At 37.2% G+C, this 22407-nt stretch overlaps 6 protein-coding genes and 1 long non-coding RNA gene across 17 annotated transcripts in view; 5 read left to right on the plus strand and 2 right to left on the minus strand.

Moving 5' to 3' along the window:
- LOC104808774 (putative pectate lyase 14) overlaps positions 1-2543 on the minus strand; it is a 3793-nt gene extending 1250 nt beyond the window's left edge. The window contains exons 1-5 of the mRNA XM_010534568.1: positions 2397-2543; positions 2183-2245; positions 2036-2104; positions 487-1129; positions 1-102 (exon numbers count right to left, since the gene is read on the minus strand). Coding sequence (XP_010532870.1) covers positions 1-102; positions 487-1129; positions 2036-2104; positions 2183-2245; positions 2397-2479 — 960 coding nt within the window. The 5' untranslated portion in view covers positions 2480-2543. The remainder of the gene's footprint in view (positions 103-486; positions 1130-2035; positions 2105-2182; positions 2246-2396) is intronic.
- A 3600-nt stretch (positions 2544-6143) lies between these two features.
- LOC104808776 lies at positions 6144-11272 on the plus strand. 5 transcript variants are annotated; one of them, XM_010534571.2, is made up of 11 exons: positions 6144-6356; positions 6434-6515; positions 6797-6977; positions 7061-9619; positions 9699-9785; positions 9870-10022; positions 10106-10269; positions 10366-10513; positions 10636-10758; positions 10869-10956; positions 11063-11272. In XM_010534571.2, the coding sequence occupies exons 4-11, from the start codon at positions 7220-7222 to the stop codon at positions 11248-11250; spliced, it is 3351 nt and encodes a 1116-aa protein (XP_010532873.1). In that variant the 5' UTR covers positions 6144-6356; positions 6434-6515; positions 6797-6977; positions 7061-7219; the 3' UTR covers positions 11251-11272. The 5 variants fall into 5 exon arrangements, with proteins under 5 accessions (XP_010532873.1, XP_010532872.1, XP_010532874.1 ...); XM_010534570.2 differs by having other exon boundaries at positions 6451-6515; XM_010534572.2 differs by having other exon boundaries at positions 6451-6515; positions 6802-6977.
- A 232-nt stretch (positions 11273-11504) lies between these two features.
- Positions 11505-12538, minus strand: LOC104808775 (thioredoxin-like protein 4B). Its single transcript, XM_010534569.1, has 4 exons — positions 12381-12538; positions 12110-12267; positions 11918-11984; positions 11505-11614 (listed from the first exon to the last, which is right to left on the minus strand). The coding sequence occupies exons 1-4, from the start codon at positions 12510-12512 to the stop codon at positions 11516-11518; spliced, it is 456 nt and encodes a 151-aa protein (XP_010532871.1). The 5' UTR covers positions 12513-12538; the 3' UTR covers positions 11505-11515.
- A 256-nt stretch (positions 12539-12794) lies between these two features.
- Positions 12795-15609, plus strand: LOC104808778. Of its 6 annotated transcripts, none has more exons than XM_010534578.1 (4): positions 12795-12899; positions 13779-14017; positions 14265-15290; positions 15403-15609. In XM_010534578.1, the coding sequence occupies exon 3, from the start codon at positions 14285-14287 to the stop codon at positions 15269-15271; it is 987 nt and encodes a 328-aa protein (XP_010532880.1). In that variant the 5' UTR covers positions 12795-12899; positions 13779-14017; positions 14265-14284; the 3' UTR covers positions 15272-15290; positions 15403-15609. The 6 variants fall into 6 exon arrangements, with proteins under 6 accessions (XP_010532880.1, XP_019057543.1, XP_010532876.1 ...); XM_019201998.1 differs by adding an exon at positions 14129-14143 and having other exon boundaries at positions 13779-13945; positions 14265-15609; XM_010534574.1 differs by having other exon boundaries at positions 14265-15609.
- Positions 15610-16174: 565 nt separating this feature from the next.
- On the plus strand, positions 16175-17050 carry LOC104808779. Its single transcript, XR_770991.1, has 3 exons — positions 16175-16378; positions 16607-16696; positions 16826-17050. It is a non-coding gene; the product is annotated as an uncharacterized LOC104808779 (long non-coding RNA).
- A 1716-nt stretch (positions 17051-18766) lies between these two features.
- LOC104808780 (F-box/kelch-repeat protein At3g24760-like) lies at positions 18767-20875 on the plus strand. Of its 2 annotated transcripts, XR_770992.1 has the most exons (3): positions 18767-20068; positions 20220-20389; positions 20504-20875. XR_770992.1 is itself a non-coding variant. In XM_010534579.1 (2 exons), exon 1 carries the CDS (start codon positions 18863-18865, stop codon positions 20036-20038), a length of 1176 nt encoding a protein of 391 aa, XP_010532881.1. In that variant the 5' UTR covers positions 18767-18862; the 3' UTR covers positions 20039-20068; positions 20504-20875. The 2 variants fall into 2 exon arrangements, 1 of the variants encoding a protein (XP_010532881.1); XM_010534579.1 differs by lacking the exon at positions 20220-20389.
- A 435-nt stretch (positions 20876-21310) lies between these two features.
- LOC104808781 (uncharacterized protein At4g13200, chloroplastic) overlaps positions 21311-22407 on the plus strand; it is a 2056-nt gene continuing 959 nt past the window's right edge. Inside the window, exons 1-2 of the mRNA XM_010534580.1 lie at positions 21311-21592; positions 22295-22406. Of these exons, the coding sequence (XP_010532882.1) occupies positions 21343-21592; positions 22295-22406 (362 nt within the window). The 5' untranslated portion in view covers positions 21311-21342. The remainder of the gene's footprint in view (positions 21593-22294; position 22407) is intronic.

A 22407-nucleotide genomic window follows, 5' to 3' on the forward strand; every position in this document is an offset into this window, starting at 1 on the left:
CGGCATTCTCTGTATAAGACCCTCTCCAAAATGGTTGTACGCAATGGTCACTTGCATCATCTTGTCTCTTGTATAGGAATCGCTGTGCCCCAACAACATCACCTGCATATTCCCATCAATGGAATTTTTCTTAATTCTTGTTTGCATAATGCTTATAGAAAATTTTCAGCTTCAAAGCTTTGTGCTTTTTGCAAAATCCAAGTCTAACCTAATCAGAGAAACTATCCCAAATCGACGAACAAGATAGCAACTTTAGCAAAACCCTAATCAATCGAACATTTCAGTTCAGCAACTGGGTAATTAGGCTACTGACTTTACCACAAGGTGCACATAAATTCTGCTCATTTAGCTCAATCATCCGTGAACTTCTGCATTTCTACGAGAACCCTCTCGAAATTCAACTGATCATGTAATTTTTTGCAACCAATTCAGTCAAGTTTTGCTAATTTGGTGAAACATAACAGTAGAATCACCGAAGAGACTAACCTCATTATGGTGAGTGAAGTAATTATTGGAGATCGTAATCGCCGTTGAACCCATGATCGCATCAATCAACCCATCAGCGCAATTAGACATAGAATTGTGATCGATCCAAATATGACTCGACCCAAAAATCGAGATCCCGTCACCATCCGCGATAGTTCGCCAACCATAGTGCCTCGGCGAGCTCCGAACCATAGCATTCCCCGTCCGCTTACAATCGTGGATATTAACTCCGTGGATGATGACGTTCGTCACGAACTGGATCGTGATGCAGGCGCCATAAGCGATGTGAACATTCACTCCTCGACCATCGATCGTCTTGAAGCTGTTCATGATGAGCTCCTGCTTCAGGGTAATGACCATGTCGCGCTTGAAGACGATCCAGAGAGGCCGATCCTGGACCACGGCGTGACGGAGAGTCCCGGGACGCGGGTTCACCGGGTCGTGGTCCGACGGGTCAGTGACCACGTAGTAACGGCCATCGCGTCCACCGACGGCGTTACGGCCGAATCCGATGGCGCAGTTCGCGAGGCGTTTTCGCCGGAGATGCCAACTCCGGTCACATCGCCAACAGTCATCGATGGTGTTGCCGGTGGTACAGGAGAAAAACCCTAATTTCCTCCTCTCCGTACTGTTTCGTATGCTCCTGTGTAACGGTTATTCCCAAAAATTAGTAAAATTTTAGAAAATTATTATACCGAATTCTCCATTAATTAAAATATAGGCACATAAATCTAAAAATTATAGATTAACCCTTAAATTTTATGAAGGATACAAAGACACCCAATGGGGTTATTATTGTTCCCTTATTGTTTTACAAGAATCACATGACGAGGCAAGAAAGGAAATTGAAACTGACATTGGAGGTGGACCACGTGGTCATAAATGTGACAAATATGGAATTATATATTTCATGTGATACGGTCCATACGGAAACTTTCGTATCATTCTATTTCTCATGAACCATCTTCAATATATTTTATTGGTAACGCTCGAAATAAATGCTAAATCTGTTGGCCGTATTCAGATTTCGGATATAATATATATATATATATATATATATATATATTATAATACATTATAAGTGGACGTCGGTGGATCTTGAGAAATTATTGGCAAAGAGAGAGAAGCAATAAATGGGAATCATGGTGACTCCGTCCTGTTCTTTTGTTAAAAGTGGAACCTTCCGAACAAAACAGAGGATTCTCTATGTTACGCAGCAATACAATTTTAATAATCAGATCTTATCTGTTTGATATATATATTATCTGGTTCCTGTCGAGTTGTTTTGTTTAGGAAGATGGTAAGAGATTTATGTCGTGTTTCTTTATAATATATATATATATATATATATATCATGTATTTGTTGAATTTGGCGATATTTGTAATAAAAAATTATAAAATGATGCTAATTTTCTATCTGAAGCGTTTTTAATACGAAAGCGGGGCAATAAAAAAATTATCCGATTCAATTTGTAATTATACGGAAATTAATTTTCTTGCATTTAATCTATATAATCACACGTGTATATATATATATATATAAACTTACATATCGACCATGGATGCTATTTCTTCAGGGTTTTTAACGGCGTGTTCATGCCATGCGTCTTCCGATAACCTGAAATAACAGATCAAAACAAAACATCTGAGATTCAGTATATCTTCTTACTATATATATATATATATATAAACTCACGTATCCGCCATTGATGAGTTTCTGGAGCTCTGCGACTTCATGAATTCAGCTGTTTCTCGAACACTACAAAAGCAGAGACAAAACGTTCATGAATCATGATGATACGCACGTACGTACTTCTTCGGATCTTCCTATCGATTGGAGCTTGAGAATCTCTGTAATTACTGCAGAAATCATCTCAAGATCCTCTAATCGTGTTATAATCTGAACTTACGAGGACGCATTTACGCAGAGAAAGAGCGTTGAAATGAGCAGAGAAGCCGCAGAGGTGTAGAACATTATTATGGAACCCGCCATTGATGCTCTGTTGAAGCTTTCTCTCTCCTCTGTGTGATAAGGAAGAAGAAGTAGAGAGAGAGAGAGATATGGGTCTTGGAGGAGAAGCAAAGAGAAGAATCTCGGCTATATATAGGCGAAGGGGAACGTGGGAAGGAGCAGAACCAGCAGACTAACTCCGTGAAATATACAGCGTACGCCGTTATAGTTCCGTTAACTATTATTGAGTGATAGTTAACGGCGTCTTTTTCCATCCGTCTTCCGAATGTTTCTCTCCCTCCGTACACCAAAAGAACATTTTTCTCCCGTTTAGTTCGCAAATAAAATATTAATCTCGATTAATAATCAGTTTAATTAAAATAATCGAGCTCAGATGATTGTAAAGTTTATAGAAGTGATATTATAAAATAAAAAAATAAAATATTGAGTTTTTTGGTGGATTTGAGATGTTGATTTCGGTAATTATGGAATTGAAATACTATTAATATATATAACTAACCATGCACTACTAAAATGTCAATATTTTCAAATATAAAAATGTATACACTCCATTTTCTTATAGAGAGTGAATATTATATTTAAATAATAATTCTTTTACAATCAGAATTTGTGGACCGCTAGTTTAATCATTGGACTCACTACATTCATCATACGTATAAGATTCTAGCCATATTTTCGATTCTCATACTTTGATATTTTCTTGTATAAAGCTAATAATATAACATGCCTAGCATATATATCTATGTTATTCCAAGAAATAAAATTAGATCAAGATAAAAACTTTGGTGTATATTACAATGATGATGTATAGGTAATAAAATAGATAATTCGTAATTCCATGCATGCAGATGCTGGTAAACAAATACGTCATGATTCCAAATTATAAATATAACTCTTTTCAATATTTCCTACTAATTAAGAAATAAATAAACAAAATATTCAGAAGGGTTAAAGTTTTATTTTGTTGATTTAAATAACGAAAATATATATGATTTTCTTGTGGTTTTTCATGTCTCTAGTTCTTTGATTATTTAATAAATTGATAATATCTAAAACCTGCTAATTTATACAACGTTGGTTTCGGATGCTCCTGGTTGCATGGAGACCACTAAGTTTCATGCACACACATATATATTAATATATAAATATATAAATATATATTCCTTTTATCCGTTGACATAAAAAATGATTCGGCTTAATCCAAGTTTTCAGCAATGGTTACGAATAATTCCGTGCATGATTAAATGTTTTGGTTGACTTGTCAGTTGTCATGTATAATGTAAATGTACATAAATATATATATATATATATATATTATAATTGATGAGAATGTAAATTTGACGGTGTTCTTCTGTTAACGAAAAATGAAAAAAAAAAAAACAATTACCGACAAAAAAACTAAAATAGAAAAAGAGCATTTTGGAATGAAAATTGATCAAATTTTATAAGATGGTTTAATAACGGTTTAATCCTTTGTGATTTTTAATATCTATAGGATTCAAACTCGGATTTCTATATAAATTAAAATTCAGTCTTAATGTAAGATGACGACAAAGAATAGCATATACTATACTTGGGCGAGCTTATAATCACTACGAACCAAAAATGTGTTTCCTAAGGTTTTCTATTATATCATTTCCTTAAATTAAATGTTATTGAATATATATATATATATATATATATATATATGTATAGGTACGTGGGTATATTGGTACTGTTATAGATAATTCATGCACATTTTACCTTCAAGATGATTTTTTTTAAATCGGGGAATCACCTAATAAAATTTGAAATTTTAGGCGTAAACGGCATAAATAAATGTCAATACGCTTTCGGATCAATTTCAATTTCAATTTTAATTTCAATTTCCCACATTTTGATAGTTACAAGTGGGTTTGCGTTCGTACTTCTCTGACATTGAGTCTTGGCTTGTTATAGATTTTAACAAATAGCAAGTTCATAAATGAGCTTTTTTTTTGTATTTTCACTAAAAATTTCTGTATATATATATATATATATATATGTAGGTTTAGAATTTTTTTTTCAAATTTTATGGAAATATAAAAAAAATCATATGTATCCTTATTAAATCGTGTTTTCATTAATATTCAGTTTTTTTTTATTAAGGATAAAATTGAAAATTTTCTTAAAAAATACTTAAAAAAAACTAAAATGGTATCTATTAAATTTCACAAAAAAAAAAATTGAAAATTTTCATCGAATACGAAACGGTGAAAAGGTTTGGATATTACAATTTATTTAAAATTTTCAAATTAAAATATAATATATAATAATTTGAGAATTAGTCTTAAGTTCAGCATAATCATTTCCCAATTAAGCTAGTTTCAATACTGAAAACACGTGTATTTGTAGAATTTAAGCGTAGAATTAGATAATAATTTATTAGTGGATGTTAAAAATGGCGATATGTTTATTGTACGGTCCATTATCAAATATGTCTTAACATATTGACTAATATTTAACAATCAAATCATTTTTTTACTTGAATAAGATCATCTAAGTCGCCATTTAGTCTATATCCATCTTCTTAATGTGTTATGAGTCCCAATCATGGAATATGAAAATGACAAATGGTAAGTCCATTGAATTTAATTTATTCATTTTGTGTAAGAAAGTCAAAATCATTTTTAATAATAATTACAATGGTGGTTGTAAATGCAACTGAGTGCTCAAAGAGTTTAGTGGCAACCTAACACAACTTCACAAGCTTCGGTCGCCAAACACCTCACAATCTTTCAATATACGAACAAAATTTGATGATATTGTTTTTAAAATCAAATTAATTTAAACCGAAAACCAAGTATAAAAATAATCATAAGACTAAAACCGAATATATATATATATATTTTATAAAAATTTAAAAAATACAGATTCGAAAATAACCTAATCGAAACCAAAATCTCAATCTTTAATCAATTCCAAAACATAATTGAGAGTTGAAATTCAAATTTAGAGTTAACAATTAGATTTACTATTATACATTTATCATTTTAAAAATAATATATAAAATCTTAGTAATTTTTGAACGACTGTTATTGATAATTGCATTCTATGTATGAAATCTCAAACTTTTTTGTATTAGTTATAATTTCAACCCCTGCGATTGTGTCTAGATTAAACCTCCATGGCCAAAGTTATGGGATTTGATTAAGCAATGGTTGGCATTGGTTTAGTTAAGTTAAATTGATAATTAACTAAAGTTGAGTTTCTTAATTCTATAAATTCATATTTTAAACCCGATTAATTATTTTAACTTTTCTAAGTCACAAAATTCATTAAACCCATCTCCCTAGACTTCACATATTCGGTTACTAATAGGAAATATGATTAGATTGTAAAGAAAATTGACAAGCATATACCATGATTTTGAATGATGATTTTTTTTTCACATTTAATTTAATAATTAAATAATAATTTAATTGGGCTCTACTGGTTCTACCTTGCAACTAACTAGTGGTCTATGTCCAACAAGGCCCAACAGGGCTACAGATCACATTACTATATTGCATAGCCATAATATAGGGCCTATTATTCGGCCCATTAAAATGCGAGTAGGAAACGTCGTCGTTTAATCGTTCTTTTAAATAAAAAAAATCTGAAATTTGTAGAATTTAAATAAAAATAAGGAAAGATACTAACCGGTAACGGTAAGGTTCGATGGCGCTTAATTCTCGGAAATGTCGCTCTCTCCCGCGAGTCTAATCATCCTCGCTCTCTCCTCCTTTTCTTCCACCGTCTTCTCCTCTCCTCATCTCTCTCTCTCCCTCTCTCTCTCTCTCTCTGTTCAGATTCTCCGATGTCGTCTATGATCTTCGGATTCACCGATCGGTGAAGTTCCCGAGCTGAATTCCTGCGTTTCCGATTGAATATTCTCAAGGTACGATCTCCCACTAGGTTTCGTCTTCTTCACGATTTGAATATATGACTCCGATGATTTCTGGTTTTGATCAGCAGATGTCGCATGTTTTTAGGGCTTTTTAGTACGCTGAATGTCGGCGGGATTTCGAATTTCGAGACGTTAGGTTGGCACTCGGAGGTACAATTTTGTGTGTGATTTCCATGGTGTAATTTTGGTTTCTCTTTCTTCCTTTTTTTCCCATTTTTATTCTGTAGTTTTTCCGAGTTTCATGCATTCATTGGTTCCCGCATGAGAAGCTGTGGGAATTGTCGTGGTGGATTCTGATGGAGCTGATGTTTTTTTTTTCTTCTTATTGATTCAAGTTTTCACATGAGGAATAAGAGCAATAGACCCATATCGTTTCTTCGATGTGTTTTCCTTCTGTGACCATTTCCTTTCCTATGTTTCGTATATTTCAGAATAGGTTGTGGGAAGATCAGATAAGCAGCTTCCGAAACATTGCCTGCCGCCATTGTTGCATCTTCTGAATTTTGATTCCTTTTTTGGATACATTTCGAAGAATAGGTCCCAATTTTTTCTTACAGAAACATTCTTTTCGTGGCTTATTTATACAGAGAAGAGAACAGTGACTAAGAAAAGGTTCCTTATTCTTCCTCTGACCATAGTTTACCTGTTTCTGGTGTCATAGTGAAGTCACAGAATTCTGGAAATTATATTTGCAGATCACTTAGACAAGTTTGATGCGGTGTACCCTTGTGAGGAGAATAACCAGATTTCTGAACCATTTGGGAAGACAAAAGCATGGTTATGTTGGTCGGTCATTGTTCAAAAGCTGATCCTTTGAAGGAGTTGAATAGATGACGGATAGATGAAGTAAAACAATGGCGGCTCAAGGACTGAACACACGACATCGTAACTTGGCCGATAACCTTGTTAGAGATATTTCAGCTTTGTCTGGTCAGTTGGCTTGGCAAAATTCCGAACCTATCCCAAGCAATGGAAGAAATGCGAATAGAAATGTTTCGCTTCGGACTGGCGAAGAATTTTCTATGGAGTTTCTGAAAGATCATACCCGCGCCGAACCTCCTAGATTTCCTGGGCTGAGGAGGATGGAATCAGAATGTGCTTCTGATGCTAATGATTCAGGACATGGTACAAGGATTCTTAACCAGTTTGAAAATGGCGGCTGTGTTGAAAAATTCAATGGATACAACAATGTAGGTGTCGTAACCAGGAAGGCGTTTGGTGAACTGAATTCCAACCAAGGAGGTGTCGTCCAGACGACAGCAGCTCCTTCTGTTCATTTACCAGATCATGCTCAGTCCAACAACTGCAATGGAGCAGTGGTTCCTGAAAGAGCCGCGAAAGTGAAACTCCTTTGCAGCTTTCGCGGAAAAATACTGCCCCGATCCACTGATGGAAAACTCAAATATGTCGGGGGAGAAACCCATATCATCTCGATTCACAAGAATCTTTCATGGGAAGAACTCAAGAGAAAGACTTCTGCTATATGCCCACAAGCACATTCGATTAAGTATCAGCTTCCAGGGGACGATCTCGACTCCCTAATATCAGTTACTTCCGACGAGGATCTTCAGAATATGATCGAGGAGTACAATGGGCAACAAAGACCCGAGGGTTCCCATAGGCCACGACTGTTTCTGATTCCTCTCGGAGTATCTGAAAATTCTTTATACGATGAAAACAATGTCCAGCAGAGTAATTCTGATTACCGCTACGTTGCAGCTCTGAATGGTAATGTTGATCCTACTCCGAGGAAAAATTCTGGTGAAACAAGTTATCGTGTTACCTGTTTGGACCGCATTCCGAGTTTCCATAACCGATCCCCTACTCAGCTACTTCAGGTGGAGACTAGAGGTGGAGTTCATGCTATGCATCCTAGTCAAATGTTTAATGGACTTCACTATAATATGTCTCCATACCAATCACCTCCTGTTTCTCCCATGCCACTCCAGCGTGCCGGTTCTAAGGGAGGATACTCACAATTGTACGGAAACAACTCTAGCTCCGAGAGCAACAGTTCCTATATTACAGCTCAACCCGACATCTCAAGCGTTGAGATGAATGAATCCAGATATCATCAAAGACAACCACTGCCTTCAGTGATTTATCCGCCCTACAAGCAGAATGATGCTAACCGGACAGAGCATCATATACTGCCTCACGGTGGCTTCAGCGAAAACTTTTTGTCTCCTATATCTGGGCGGGTTGATAGTGTTGTTTCTGCCCCCGATGAACCAGAAGAATCCGAGGTTCTGCCTTCTGGATCTACAAATTCAAATGATTTTCAGTTTGGATTATCACATTCGCATTCAGACTCAACTCTGGAGCTTTGTGGTGGACAGTTTGCTTACTGTTCCCAATTGAATTTGAAGGCACAAATGCAAGAGAGGCTGTTGCAGTTGCATAGCAATACTGATCTATCTGACTGTAGAACTCAAAGTAATATACTCGATTTCATGTCCACTGAAGGAGGAGAAACTACGTTCAAATGCTCGCCAAATCCGGGTGAAAATGATACCATTCATCTGGGTATTTTCTCTGAGGGGAATCATTATAATGAGACCTATCAAAATCAGGACACCACGCGTCAAGGAGGGGCAGGGAAATGCGGAACAATAAGAAGGGCAACCTCTACTGAAATGGAATCCAAGGCCTTGGCTCTTGGTGGCAACCTGACTTCACCCTTTGCTGCTGACTCTTGGAGGCAAATTAAGGAAGATCATGGACTTATGACGACCAACCATGCTATTCCCTTTGCAGAAGATGTAATAGATCGAGCCTCAAATCATGAGTCACCAAGGGTTCTGTCTCTATTTACCGAGCAACCTTCTGATTTGGTTCAGGAACTAGGAACTGATGTTACCCGGGCAAGGAATTCTGAAGTTTCACGTCTCTTACCAGACATCGGAGTATGTTCCAACGGGAGTTTTCCTGTTCACATTGCCTCCAAATCATCAAACACCATAGTTGTTGAAGATCAGGGATTCTTAGAATTTGGTCTGCCTCAAAAGAAAGTGGATTCTGATAACTCCACTGTGATAAGTCCTGAAAAATACATGCATTCATCAGAAAGACAAGATTATCCACTCTCAAGTTCCAACAACAATAACCTGCATGATCTACGGAATGCATTGGGAGATAGTTCTTCACCTGACGAGGATCTTAGTCTTGATCAAACTTTTGGAGAAGCAGCTTTTGGTCATGAGACTGTGAAAATCTCAAGCAAGGACATGAATCTGCCAGAGAATAAATCTGAGGTGGTTTAGAACTTGATTACAAATTCATGGCTGTGTACAAGAGGCTGTCTTATTCTTATCACTGTCAACTGTTCTACAGGAAGCTGAATCCGATCATGGAGACAAAGATCACGATCACAACGATAAGAACATCGCTGAAATAGAAGCCAACGTCTACGGCCTGCAGGTAACTTAATCACAATAATTTTGAAAATACTTCTCGTCTTAAACGAGATTCACATCGAAAACCCCTTTTGATAAAAAAAAACAGATAATAAAGAATGCCGATCTGGAAGACCTGACCGAATTGGGGTCTGGTACATATGGAACAGTCTACCATGGGAAATGGAGGGGAACAGATGTTGCCATAAAAAGAATAAGAAAGAGTTGCTTTGCAGGGAGATCATCAGAGCAGGACCGCTTGGTCAGTTCTCTCACCTCCCTTATACCTTTCATATTTCAATGAAGAAAAAAAAAGATCACAAATTTTGTATTTGATTTTACCAGACGAAGGACTTCTGGAGAGAAGCACAGATCTTATCGAATCTTCATCACCCCAATGTCGTTGCATTCTACGGGGCAGTTCCCGATGGAGCTGGAGGAACCCTAGCGACTGTTACCGAGTTCATGGTGAATGGATCACTCAGGCATGCTCTTCTCAAGAAAGACAAGTAATTCTTCTATCTTCAAAATTCCTCCAATGTTTTTTTTAATCTATTCCTTCCTTCTCTGAAACCTGTGATCTTTTAATGCAAATGCTATTGCAGATTGCTTGATTCTCGGAAGAAGATTATAATCGCAATGGATGCTGCTTTCGGTATGGAGTATCTGCACTCGAAAAACATTGTCCATTTCGACCTCAAATGCGATAACCTACTCGTCAATTTGCGGGATCCACAGAGGCCAATATGCAAGGTAAAACTTGTTGTTGTTGTTGTTGTTGTTGTTGTGACTTACCTCATTTCTGATTCTGCCCCCTTAGAAATCCCCCCAACTTCATCGTACCAAATCTCCTCTTCCTTGCATGATTCTAATAGGTCGGGGATCTCGGGTTATCGCGAATCAAACGCAACACTTTGATATCTGGTGGAGTTCGAGGAACACTTCCATGGATGGCTCCTGAACTACTGAATGGTAGCAGCAATCGGGTTTCTGAGAAAGTAACAAGCCATTGAAACACATCTTAATATAAATATATGTTTCAAAAAATTCAGTTTAAATCTTTGAAATGAATCGACAGACATTATTAACCCGATTCTCGCCTTCACAGGTTGACGTTTTCTCCTTTGGGATCTCAATGTGGGAGATTTTAACTGGGGACGAACCTTATGCAGATATGCACTGTGGCGCCATCATTGGTAAGGGAAAAAGAACATAAACTCGGATTTCACTTACCTCAAAGCCACAGCTCCTGTTTCCTCGATCTTAAGAAGCATGTTTCTTCATCTGTTTTTTCAAACTCAGGCGGGATAGTGAAGAATACACTTAGACCTCCTATACCGGAAAGTTGCCCTCCAGATTGGAGAAAGCTGATGGAACAGTGTTGGTCCGTGGATCCCGAATCCCGACCTTCCTTCACCGATATAACAAACAGATTGCGGTCGATGTCAATGGAGCTCCACACTAAAGGAAACTCCGGCAAAAGGAAATGAGCTTGTAAGGTTAGTTCATACCGCTGCCCTTACACTCTCGTTTTCTCAATTTTTTCGGCTGAGCACAAACGTTTTTTCTCGAGCCATGTCCTGTGTCTGTATGTATATACTATTGGGAGACATAATGAGTGAGAAACAAATTTTGTATTCTTGTTGTAAATATTACAAGAATCAATAAAATTCCAATGTTTTGGTAGCAAAGGCTTCTCTCTCTCTTTTTTTCATCCGTTTGCCAATGCCATATAAAGCATCGGATCCTCTGATTCTATACGTCTTTGTATAAGAGTTGGTATTTCGGTATTCTCTCTGGCGGGAGAGGACAGTTGACGATCAGTTTCCCTTTCATCGCTCCCCGGAATATCCCCTGTGGAATACAACGAGAGAAAACACACAAAATCTCATCAGAATACACTGGCCAACCACAAGACCGTGACGATCACAATACACTGGCCAACCACAAGATACACTGCACAAATTGATCGTCTTAAGGCTGAATCTCATTGAGTTTAACGACAACTAACTGGCTACAACTTAAAACATTGTGTCTCGATTCGATATGATTTCGTTCTTGTTCTTGAATAAAATTCCAAATCAAACAAGCTTTCGTCTCATTAGCTTCAATGGTTTGTTACATCGGCTTAGAGGCTTCGTTAATCAAACCCCTTACCTCGACAACGTCGATGAAGTCCTGCTTTCTGTGGAAAGCTCCAATCCATTTCGTGTGATCCGCCGTTCTGCAAAACTAAAAGCAAAAGTTATTTCGTATGAAATAGGCATTCACAACTACAAGGGTATGTAAACCTAATTCTGAATTTTCTTTTCTTGGAGAAGAAGTAACAATGAAAAAACTTAAAATTACCCAGAATCCATCTTCATATGATGCGCATTGAAGAAGAATACCGTCGACGGAATCAACGTGATGTCGAAGTACTTCACGTACACTTGCACCTCCTCCGAATCAACGTCCACCAAAGCCACCGTAGCGAACTTCGATACATCTCTCGCCGATCTCGCTAGCTGAAATCTCGAAATTAGGGTTTTAATCAAATCACGATTTCCTCGGAAAAATCAAAAGGAACAACTACAGAACACAATCCAGAGATGACGGGAGGAATCAAATCAGACATTACAGTTTCATCAAGCTGCAGACAGACAGCGTCGGAGGCTCGACCGAATCGTAGAACCAAAACTTTATCGATCGTGTCTCTGATGATCTGATCGATCTCCTTCTTCTTCGTCAGCGTCGTTAGCAAATAGCTCATCTCCCTCTCTCTCTCTCTCAGACGAATACGACTCTCTTGAAGCGAAATATTGGGCCTGAGCTAGGTCCAGTGTTATATGGCGTCAAGCGGATGGCTAGATTCATGACACGTGTCAAAATCTAAAGGCGCGCTTACGATCCCGTCTCTAGGGCGGTTGTAGCTGAATATTCCTCTATATTTTTTCAATTTTTTCAGTTTTTTAAAATTTTGCAACAGTGCCTCGTGATACTATATAATCGATTCATCTTCATCAGTTCGCTTCTAATCTCGCAAATTGCCAAGTCCTAAATCTCAGCAGATAGATCACGCGATCTTCTCCTAAAGAGAGATTTTTTTTTTCAACCAAAACCGAATCCCGGGAGAATAAATGTTACTAATTTCCAGTTTGTAATTCCTCGCCTTTTGTTCTAGTTTTTCGATCCTTGTTTACGCCGTCTTGCTTCTCTTTTTGGGATTGGTTGTTCTCGTTTTGATCGAAATCTAGTTCTGTGAGATCAATTGGTTAGTTTTTGGTCGAGTCTTGTTGAATTTGATTGATAACTTGATATTGTTTTGTGCGTTGATAAGATTATGGTCGAGTTCCCTTAGAATTGCGAATTATGAGAGGAAATTCAGTTTTCCTTTTTGGGTTAGGGTTAGGGTTAGGTGTAGGTTTAGGTCTGAATCGGGACGGGGGATATCTTGAATTTTGATCGGAATTGTTTATGGAGGATTACTTACTGTTTTTGGGAAAAGAATTTGAAAATGGGAAACTTTAGCGGCTTAGCGGAATTATTGCGATGATGATAGATCAACTTTCTCCATCCAGCGTTTATGCTTTTCTGATTAGCCAGACCCATGTGAAAGAAAAAGTTTTTTTTTTATGGTAATTGACTCGAGTTCTCTGTCTTGGTTGGTTTTTTAGATGCTTATGAATAAGTTTTGCTCCATGTTCCATGTTGATATAAAGTTGTTTCTTACTATCAAAAAGTGATCTATTATCAATTCTGGATGAGTATGGTTGATGCTCTAATTTTACTTTTATCGGCTTGTGTTCTTGAGAAATCATGTCGTGCTTTTGTTTGTCCCGTTTAAAAGATTTGGTATGCAGGAGATTGTTGAATGTTTTATAAGATAATCTGTTTAAACATGTTGATTCGTCCACAATATCTTTGTTCCTTTTCCTTGCTGTTCTTGTTTGAATTGTTGGTTGGTCGTGATTGCGTAGCTATACATCGATATTTTCTTGAATTTGACTGGCACCTTCTCTTTGGGATGTAAATGCAGGTTCTAGGACACTTTGGCTGCTTTGTGGATTAAGGAAAGTAGTTCATTAGTTCATGCAAAATTTGGTTTCCTTCAATTCAAGTTTCTCGAGGATTACTTGTTCGTTCGGTAATGTTTGCTTCATCGGTGGTTGGATTTGATCAAGCATTTTAACAAGTGGTCTTCATCGTAAAGTAAATTAAACTCTCAGTGAGAAAGTAGATTTCCAACCGGCTGCCATTGAAGTTGCTCTCAATTTGGTAAGATTTTCTGTTCAGCCATATCTAAAGTTGTCATTTGTGAATCTAGTTTTGATGTGGATGGACTCTTCCTACATGCTAAGGCCCCCATACCATGATTAAAGTTAAACACAGTGTCGGAAATCGTTATACAGTATCTCCTATCCTTTTGTATTTCATAATATGATCCCGTGGGTTTATATTCTTACTTTTTCTTCCTTACAATTTTACAAAACGATTCATTTTGCAATTTTCAATGTGCGAGTAGCTTACAAGGCGCATTACAAAATGACTGGCGTAAAGAGAAAAAGATGTGCAGAGTCAGATGCTCATGCTCTTCACAAAGAACTCGACGAGGTTTCATGTCCTATTTGCATGGATCACCCACATAATGCTGTTCTACTGCTATGCAGCTCACATGACAGAGGTTGCAGGCCTTACATTTGCGACACGAGTCGTCGACATTCAAATTGCCTGGACGGGGTTAAGAAATCACAGTCTGAATCTTCAGACGCTGCCACTGAAAGATCAGATTTCAGCTTCTCAGATTTTTTTGACCGTGTTTTTAGCCCTTTGAGGAGAATCCTGGATTCGGAAGCGGAAGGTAGATTGGAGATTGGGGATTCTGTCTCGTTGGAACGAGAGCGGTCGGAGGAAGAGAGCCAGAGGACAAATCTGAAGTGTCCATTCTGTCGTGGTTCGGTTTTAGGATGGAAGGTCGTAGAAGAGGTGAGAAATTATCTCGACTTGAAGAGCCGGAGTTGCTCCCGGGCGTCATGCTCTTTTACGGGGAATTACCAAGAATTGAGGCGACATGCCAGGAGGGTTCACCCGACAACACAGCCTTCGGACATCAACCCATCAAGGGAGAGAGAATGGAGACGACTCGAGCATCAAACAGAGTACGAGGATATAGTCAGTTCCGTTCGTTCAGACATGCCCGGTGCCGTTATTGTTGGAGACTACGTCATGGAAAATGGGGATGCGTTCTCGACCAATGGCAATACCGGTACAAGTTGGTCACGTTGGTGGACGAGCACTGTGTCTTTGTTTGAGATGATGGGGTCGGTTGACAGTGAAGGTTTTAGTGTCGGCCATGGCGGAAGCAGATCCCGAGCCAATAGACGATCAGTACGGAGGGATTATGCGGAAAGGCGAAACCTTCGGTGGGTCAATCAGATGGGTTTACAAGATGAACATGACAACAATGGCGATGATGAAGATTATGCAGGCCCTGTTCCAAGATGGTTTCGAAGTGATGGTCGGGCTCGATAATCAAATCGCGTGTTTTCCGGTAAAGTTTCAACCTTTTTTGCGTAGAATCGATCGGTTTTTTCCTCGGTATCATCACTTGCCAACCGCAGTTTTTTCTTCCTGGTCACATCTGTGTTACATTACGGACAAAGGGTGGTGTGCTGGTGGCTCTTTCTCTTGAAGAAGCTGTTCGAAACTTACGTCTCTGGTCGGAGCCGAAAGAGTTGGATGCAAGAAATTGGGTTTCTACTAACTATGGAGTGAACGGTCCGGTTTGGTTTAATTAGTTACGGTTAATTTAGGTTCATTTATTACAGATTTTGAAATCATGAACAGTTAAATTTATTCAGTTCCATTCAGTTTCGATTTAAAATTATGTTATAACTAGGTATTAACCCGCGCGATTCCCGCTGAATAAAAATATATACAATTTTTAAATAATTTTATTAATTTTTAAAATTACATATAATATTTTTATTTTTAAATTTATATTATTAAATTAAATTGATTTTTTTAAAGTTTCAAGATAATAGGATGATATATCAAACGTGGATTGATCGGTTATTAAGTGGAGATTTTAAAAAGTCATCCATACAGATTCGATACCATCTTCGTTACCAATTTTTTTTTTTAAAAAGATTGATATATATTTTTTTTTAATAAAGATTGTGAATATCTTCTGTATTTATATTTTTATGGGTTATGGTATACAATTCTATTATAATAGGAAACGTATTAATCCGTATGCATCACGTGAATTAAAGTTACATATAGATTTTAAATAATTTAATTTTTAGTTTTAAAGTTAAATATATTCTGTTTTTTTAAAGTATGAATAACTTCTATATTTATATTTTTGTGGGTTATTCTCATTCAGTTTTTTTTTTTTATTTAGTTATTTTTTTAATTTTATTTTTTATTGTTCTTATTATCCAATTTATTTATGATTTTCATGATATGATAAATTGTCTTTATTAGATCTTGCAATCTAAGATAGATGTATCAGGAAAGAAAATATGGCTTTTAAAACCAAGAGTTAGTAAGAGAGTCATTTAAAGACTCTTGGTCCTGGTGCTCAGTCAGCACTCAGAGCTCTTGCCAGTTCGGGAATGAAGATTGGTCGTATAGGTACTTGATTTAAAGATCCTTTCATCTTTTTTCAATGATTTCGTGTAGATTCTTGACCAAATATACATCTAGCATGCGATGTTGTTTGTTCAACATGCTTTGGACAAAGATAATTCATTGATGCAGAAACCGTATACTTGTCTCGCTTGATTAGTCGACGTGCTTGATAATCTTGGGCTTTTTAGCTGATGTAAAACGTCTTGAATTATGTTGACTCTGGACGGACAGTACCTGCAGAAAGGGCGGTAGGTGGGGAAGGAGGCTGCAATCGTCTCGGTGTCTTCCTGCGCATGACCCTACCCTCTCGATTACTTTCGGGTACTCTGGATTCAAATTCTACATTTGCTTGACCATCTCTTCATATATGTCGTTCTCAATCTCTCATTGTTATCAAACAACTGCTTCAGTGGTTGGTTTGACAATATCTTCTGCATCATCACGCTGTAGGACGACGGTGCTCTGGCGGGTATAGTGTAAACGATGACGTTGACGCTCCAAACATCGACTTTATCGGTGTATGAATTGGTAGTAAAATCTCTAAAACATCGACCGAATACTTTTGGATTGCTGACATAAACGTTAGAGCACGTAAGGACCATTTATAGTTTTGAAAATAGTTACTGTTCAATGAATTCAACACTCTCCTTTAATTAAATTGAATATGCATTAATAAAGTTGCGAAGACCACGTATGTCTAAAAAAATTTACACAGTTACAAATCTGTTAGTGACCATCTACGTTAATTTCTCATCAACATAACGTAACGCGTGTCACTCCCATATTAATCAATTGTACTTTTATATATATAGATAGATTTATAAACAAATTATTGTTTTAAATTATATATACATTATTTTAATATATAAAATAACAAAATTTAACTCATGTTATAATTTATTTTAACATAAAAAAACAAATAAAAAGACTAGAAATAAATTTTCTCTTTTTAAATGTCAAAATCACACAAACATTAGATAATAATAAAACAATGTTTAAATAAATAAAAATAATAAAACAATGATTAAATTATAAATATGTATATAGACGAGATTCATGATTTTTCATCAATAATTCATTCTTATGATCGGCAACAAGGAGACAAGAGATCAATTCTCCATATTTTGTAAAACCTTTTTCACGGTATTATTGTTGCAGGAGCACGTTCGATACATGAAATATGGATAATGTTTTCTCCATCATATTTGAATCAGTAACAGTTTCACCGCATAATTTCTTTTGTGAACTGATTCGAAACATAGTTGAATTATATTCACTGACATATTTAAAATCTTGAAAGGGAAGATGCATCCAATCGTAACGTACTTTTGGAAGAATCACAATTTTTTGATAATCATATCTTTTTTTTTATTGATTTCCAAATATCTACAGGATTTTTATGAGTAAGATACTCAATTTTCAATCCATCATGAAGATGGTGGCGAAGAAATATCATTGCTTTCGTTTTATCTTGGTTGGATGATTTATTTGATGCAACAATTGTCTCTTTGAGACCTTTAGATTCCAAATTGATCTCTACATCCAACACTCATTAGAAGTAATTCTTGTCGTTAATATCAAGGATTTCAAAGTCGAGGTTGGTCAAATTCGACATGATAAAACTTGAAAAGTGTTTTGCTGATAATGTGTTGTAAAAATAATAAAATTAATAATGCAAAAAAGATATATAAAAAGAGAGAATCTTTATTTGTTGCTATTTCTTTATCTTGTTTTTGATGTGTTTAAACAATGGTTTGTATATACTTATTTATAGGTTTACAAAATATGAAACAACAACTTATGAATTAAATAACAAAAAAAATTACACAAAAATAATAAAAATAGACATTCACTACAATTATGTTATTTCTTAACAATTCCATCTTTATTGTTATTTAAAAGAACTCCAACAATAGAATGAAACCTGCCAAATATACAATGTGAGAATTCTTTGTATTGTTTGCTGAAGATCAATCTTGCTGCATAAACAAAAACAGGAAGAGGATTTTTAATATATATATATATAATGCCTTGTAAAAATAATTTATCTAACATTTGGAGAAAAATTATGATGCACAAAATGAAAAATAGAATTTTATCCAAAAAAAATACACAATTTTTTTTTAACAAACATAATTTTTTTAAAAATTACATATAAAAACACGAGCTTTCAAAGAAATTCATATTTCATGTAAAATGTTTTGTGAAGTTTACGATGTTTTTTGTAGTAGTATTAGCAAATTTACGAACTTTGATATACATATATACATATATATATATATATTTACGTATTTTGTCCTTTTTTTTAAAATAAAATACAATAAAAAATAAAAACCAAAATTATTATTTTTATTCCGAATTATTCACGCCATTGTTTGCCTCACACGTTCCCGTCGTCGCGGCTTCTACTCCGCACCATCGTCCTTCTTCTACTTCCCTGAGAAATCAATAGAAAAAAAAATTGAAGAACAAGGAGAGAGATCAACAATGTCGGATCACAATCCTCAATCTTCGAGCTTCAATGCCCTAAGCATCGACCTCGCTGAATCCATCTTCTCTCTCCTCCCAATCCCTTCCCTCGTCCGGTCCTCCGCTGTATGCAAGCTCTGGCGCTCCATCATCACCTCCCTTCGTCTTCCTTCTCCATCTCCATCTCCATCTCCCTGGCTCTTCCTCTTCGGCATCCACAACACCTCCTCCTTCCACAACCAGTCCTTCGCCTTCGACCCTCTCTCCGACACCTGGCTCCGCCTTCCCTCCGCCACCGCCTCTTCCTTCCCTTCTCTCTACCTTGTCGGCTCCGACGGGTTTCTTTTCTCCACCGCTCCGAGATTCTCCTTCTCCCCAATCCTCAAACCTCGGTGGCGGTTCACTTCTCCGGTGCGGTTTCATCGGATTAGCCCTCTTTTGGGGGTTTTCTCCGGCGAGAACGGCTCGATGAAGTTCATCCTCGTCGGAGGCGTCGGATTCATCGGTGGATTGGTTGAGGACATCGAGGATCGTGAAGTCGTCGAGGTCTACGATCCTGTTCTCGATTCGTGGGAGATGTGTCCGCCACTTCCCGCCGATTTCAGATCAGGTTACGCTTATCAAACTCTATCCGCCGCTCTGTTCAAGAGAAGATTCTACGTTTTCGGAATCTATTCATGCTTTGTCACCTCCTTCTGCTTGGATTCATACACTTGGAGCGATGTTCAAACACTCAGACCACCTGGGCTTCTCTTTGCTTCCCTGAATTCCTGCAGCAACATGCTTGTTCTTGGTGGAATGTGTCTCTCCACTCGTGGGTATTCGTTTAATCTGTGGAAAATCGACGAGAACTCGATGGAATTCAGCGAAATCGCCATCATGCCTGAAGGGGTGTTGTCTGGATTGGTGGATAACGAGGATGAGGACAGTACCAGGTTTGCGAGCTTGAAGTGCGTTGGATTAGGGAATCTGATTTACGTTTTCAACGAGGATAATCACAAGAACTACCCAGCTTGTGTTTGCGAGATCAATGGAGAGAAAGGGAGTTGCAGATGGAGGAAAATGCCTCAGCTGCCATCACCTGTTAACAAGTTCCATAAAGTTGTGAGCTTTTGCTCGAACGTTTCGGCCAGCGATGTCTTCCAGTTCCAGCCCGAGGGAACAGGGACACAGATCGGTTCGAGGCAAGCTTGAGCTCGGTTCGGCTTCCCTTTCATGTCACTGGTATGATTCAAACCCTAATGACTTTTGAACTCTGTTTATTGAATTAGCACCGACTATGAATCAGTATCATTGATTGGTTCAAGATAGTTAGTTCCTTTCCGCCATTGATGATGGAGATGTGATGGTTTTGAATATGCTCGTCTTGTTTCAGTGGATCTACTGAGTAAATGCAGACACTTTGTATAGTCATTCCCATGTTGCAATTCAAGTTTCTGGTACCCAAACTTGGCTACTTCAACTGTTAAAACGTTGTGCAAACCGTGTTTCCCGCTATGAGTTCGAATCAAATTTGGGGAGGAAACTTATATTATAAATCACATGGTTGGTCCCGATCCCAAGATTTTGGTTCATAATATTCGGTTACCCAAAAAAAATTCAAGTTTCTGGTCTTTTTCCATGCATTTCTAATGAATGCTCTTATTTCTGTATTACCAGACAGGAACAATAGTATTCAGACATGAACAGAGAAGAGAAAGAAGAATTTCGAGTCGGTGTGTACGGTACCACGTGGTAGGAGGGGTCATTTCGGGTTTCGGTTTGGTTATTTCGGTTATAGAAAAACTATGACTATTCGGTTTTTATATCAACTTTGGTCTGGATTCGTTTTTATTGATATAAAACTCGTTTTTTTCAAAGAAAATTTTGCTTTTTCGGATATTTTTTCAAAGAAAGTTAGTAACTTTGTGAATCCCTTATTTGCAAGTTTGTAACTTTTGGAAGTCTATTTGTAGATTCAGTTTGGTTTTACGCTCGAATAAGATGCGATTCCTCATATACATACGCTTTATGTGTATGTATCCTTTTGTACATTGTGTATATGCACATTTTGTTCATATGTGTCCCATAAAAGTTCCAAACTTTTAGCTCTAGACCTAATACTTCTGAATATATATATATATATAGAGAGAGAGAAGGGAAACTGAATCTGCCATGAACGAGGAAACTGATTCAATGTGCTTCTGTTTCATAATCGACACTTTATGTCTGAAAATTTGTACGGATTTATTCGTATCCTTTGCAGTCAAATACGTCGTAATGATGTAAATATTAGCTAAAAAATGCATTATATATTACAAATTTAAAAATACAAATTAACAGACAGAGCCGGGAAAAAAATTGTGCCTTTGAGATTAATGGGGCCATTTCTACCGATTCAAGGCCCAATTCAAATTCGGGTCGGTTTTGACCCGGATCCGGTTATTGCCGTTAACTGCAAATGAAGCACACACAAAACATGAGGAAGACAAGAAGCCGTTTCGGAGGTGAGTTCGAAAATGGCGAACCTTGCGATTGTTCCTTCTTCTTCGAGCTCTTCCACAATCCTATCTTCTTTCGCACGACAACCTAAGATTCATCAAGTTTCGGATTTCTCCGGTCGGGTGAATTCTATTGTCGAAAACCCTCGTCATGTCCTTTTGTGCTCGTCGAGCGGCAAGCTCGAGTTTCGCGGGTTACGATTGAATCGGAAGGGTCGGAGAAGCGGTTTCAGGTGCAGTTGCAGCAGCAACAGACCTGGAAATGGAGGTTCATGTGAAATTTCTTTACTTACTTTTGACGATTTCGGTTTCTGGGATGAAAATTTCAGCGGAGGAACGGATTGAATTTTGGATCTGAATTAGTGGGTTTTCAGTTTCGATGTGTATATTCCGTTCATGTGTTGTTTGAATTCTGTGTTCAACCTTTTTAATGTAATATTGTTCAGAAAGAATCTGTTGCAGAAAGAAGAAAGAAAGTGTGTATGATCTTTGTATTGTTAAGGCCCTTATTGATAATGTGCACTGGATTTTGGAACAAGAATACACTTTAGTTTCCAGAGATTTTAAGTTCCGCAAATGCAACTTCAGTGGAATTCAATATATAGCTGAATCATCAACATCTAGGGTGATTAGCAGATTTGTATCATTATTTACCAGTTTAGATCTTAATAATCTGGAGTCAAGAAAGTCGATTCTCGTGTTTATGTTCTGGTGTCGATTCTTATGGATGTCTGAAAAGGTTCCATTAGGTCCCAAGGGATGGACTTTGAATGAGGAAAAGATCCTATGTTATGGTTAAAAAGCTCATGATCCACTTACGTTACTATCTGTTTAATTCAAGAAAGGAATGAAATGGGTTTTCGTATATTTGGTCCAGGGGAATTGGGTCAGTCGAAATTCGAGTTTTTTGTACAATCAGTTGAAATATGGTTATAATGTGCATTGGATGTTTGCTGTTTGCTATTTGCAGCTGACAATGAAAGCAGGTCTGTCTTGGATGCATTCTTCTTGGGAAAGGCACTCGCTGAAGTGATCAACGAGCGGGTTGAGTCCACGGTCGGGGAAATTCTGAGCACGATCGGA

Source organism: Tarenaya hassleriana, unplaced genomic scaffold, assembly GCF_000463585.1.
Source record: "Tarenaya hassleriana unplaced genomic scaffold, ASM46358v1 Cleome15, whole genome shotgun sequence".
In the NCBI taxonomy this organism is placed as follows: Eukaryota; Viridiplantae; Streptophyta; class Magnoliopsida; order Brassicales; family Cleomaceae; genus Tarenaya; species Tarenaya hassleriana.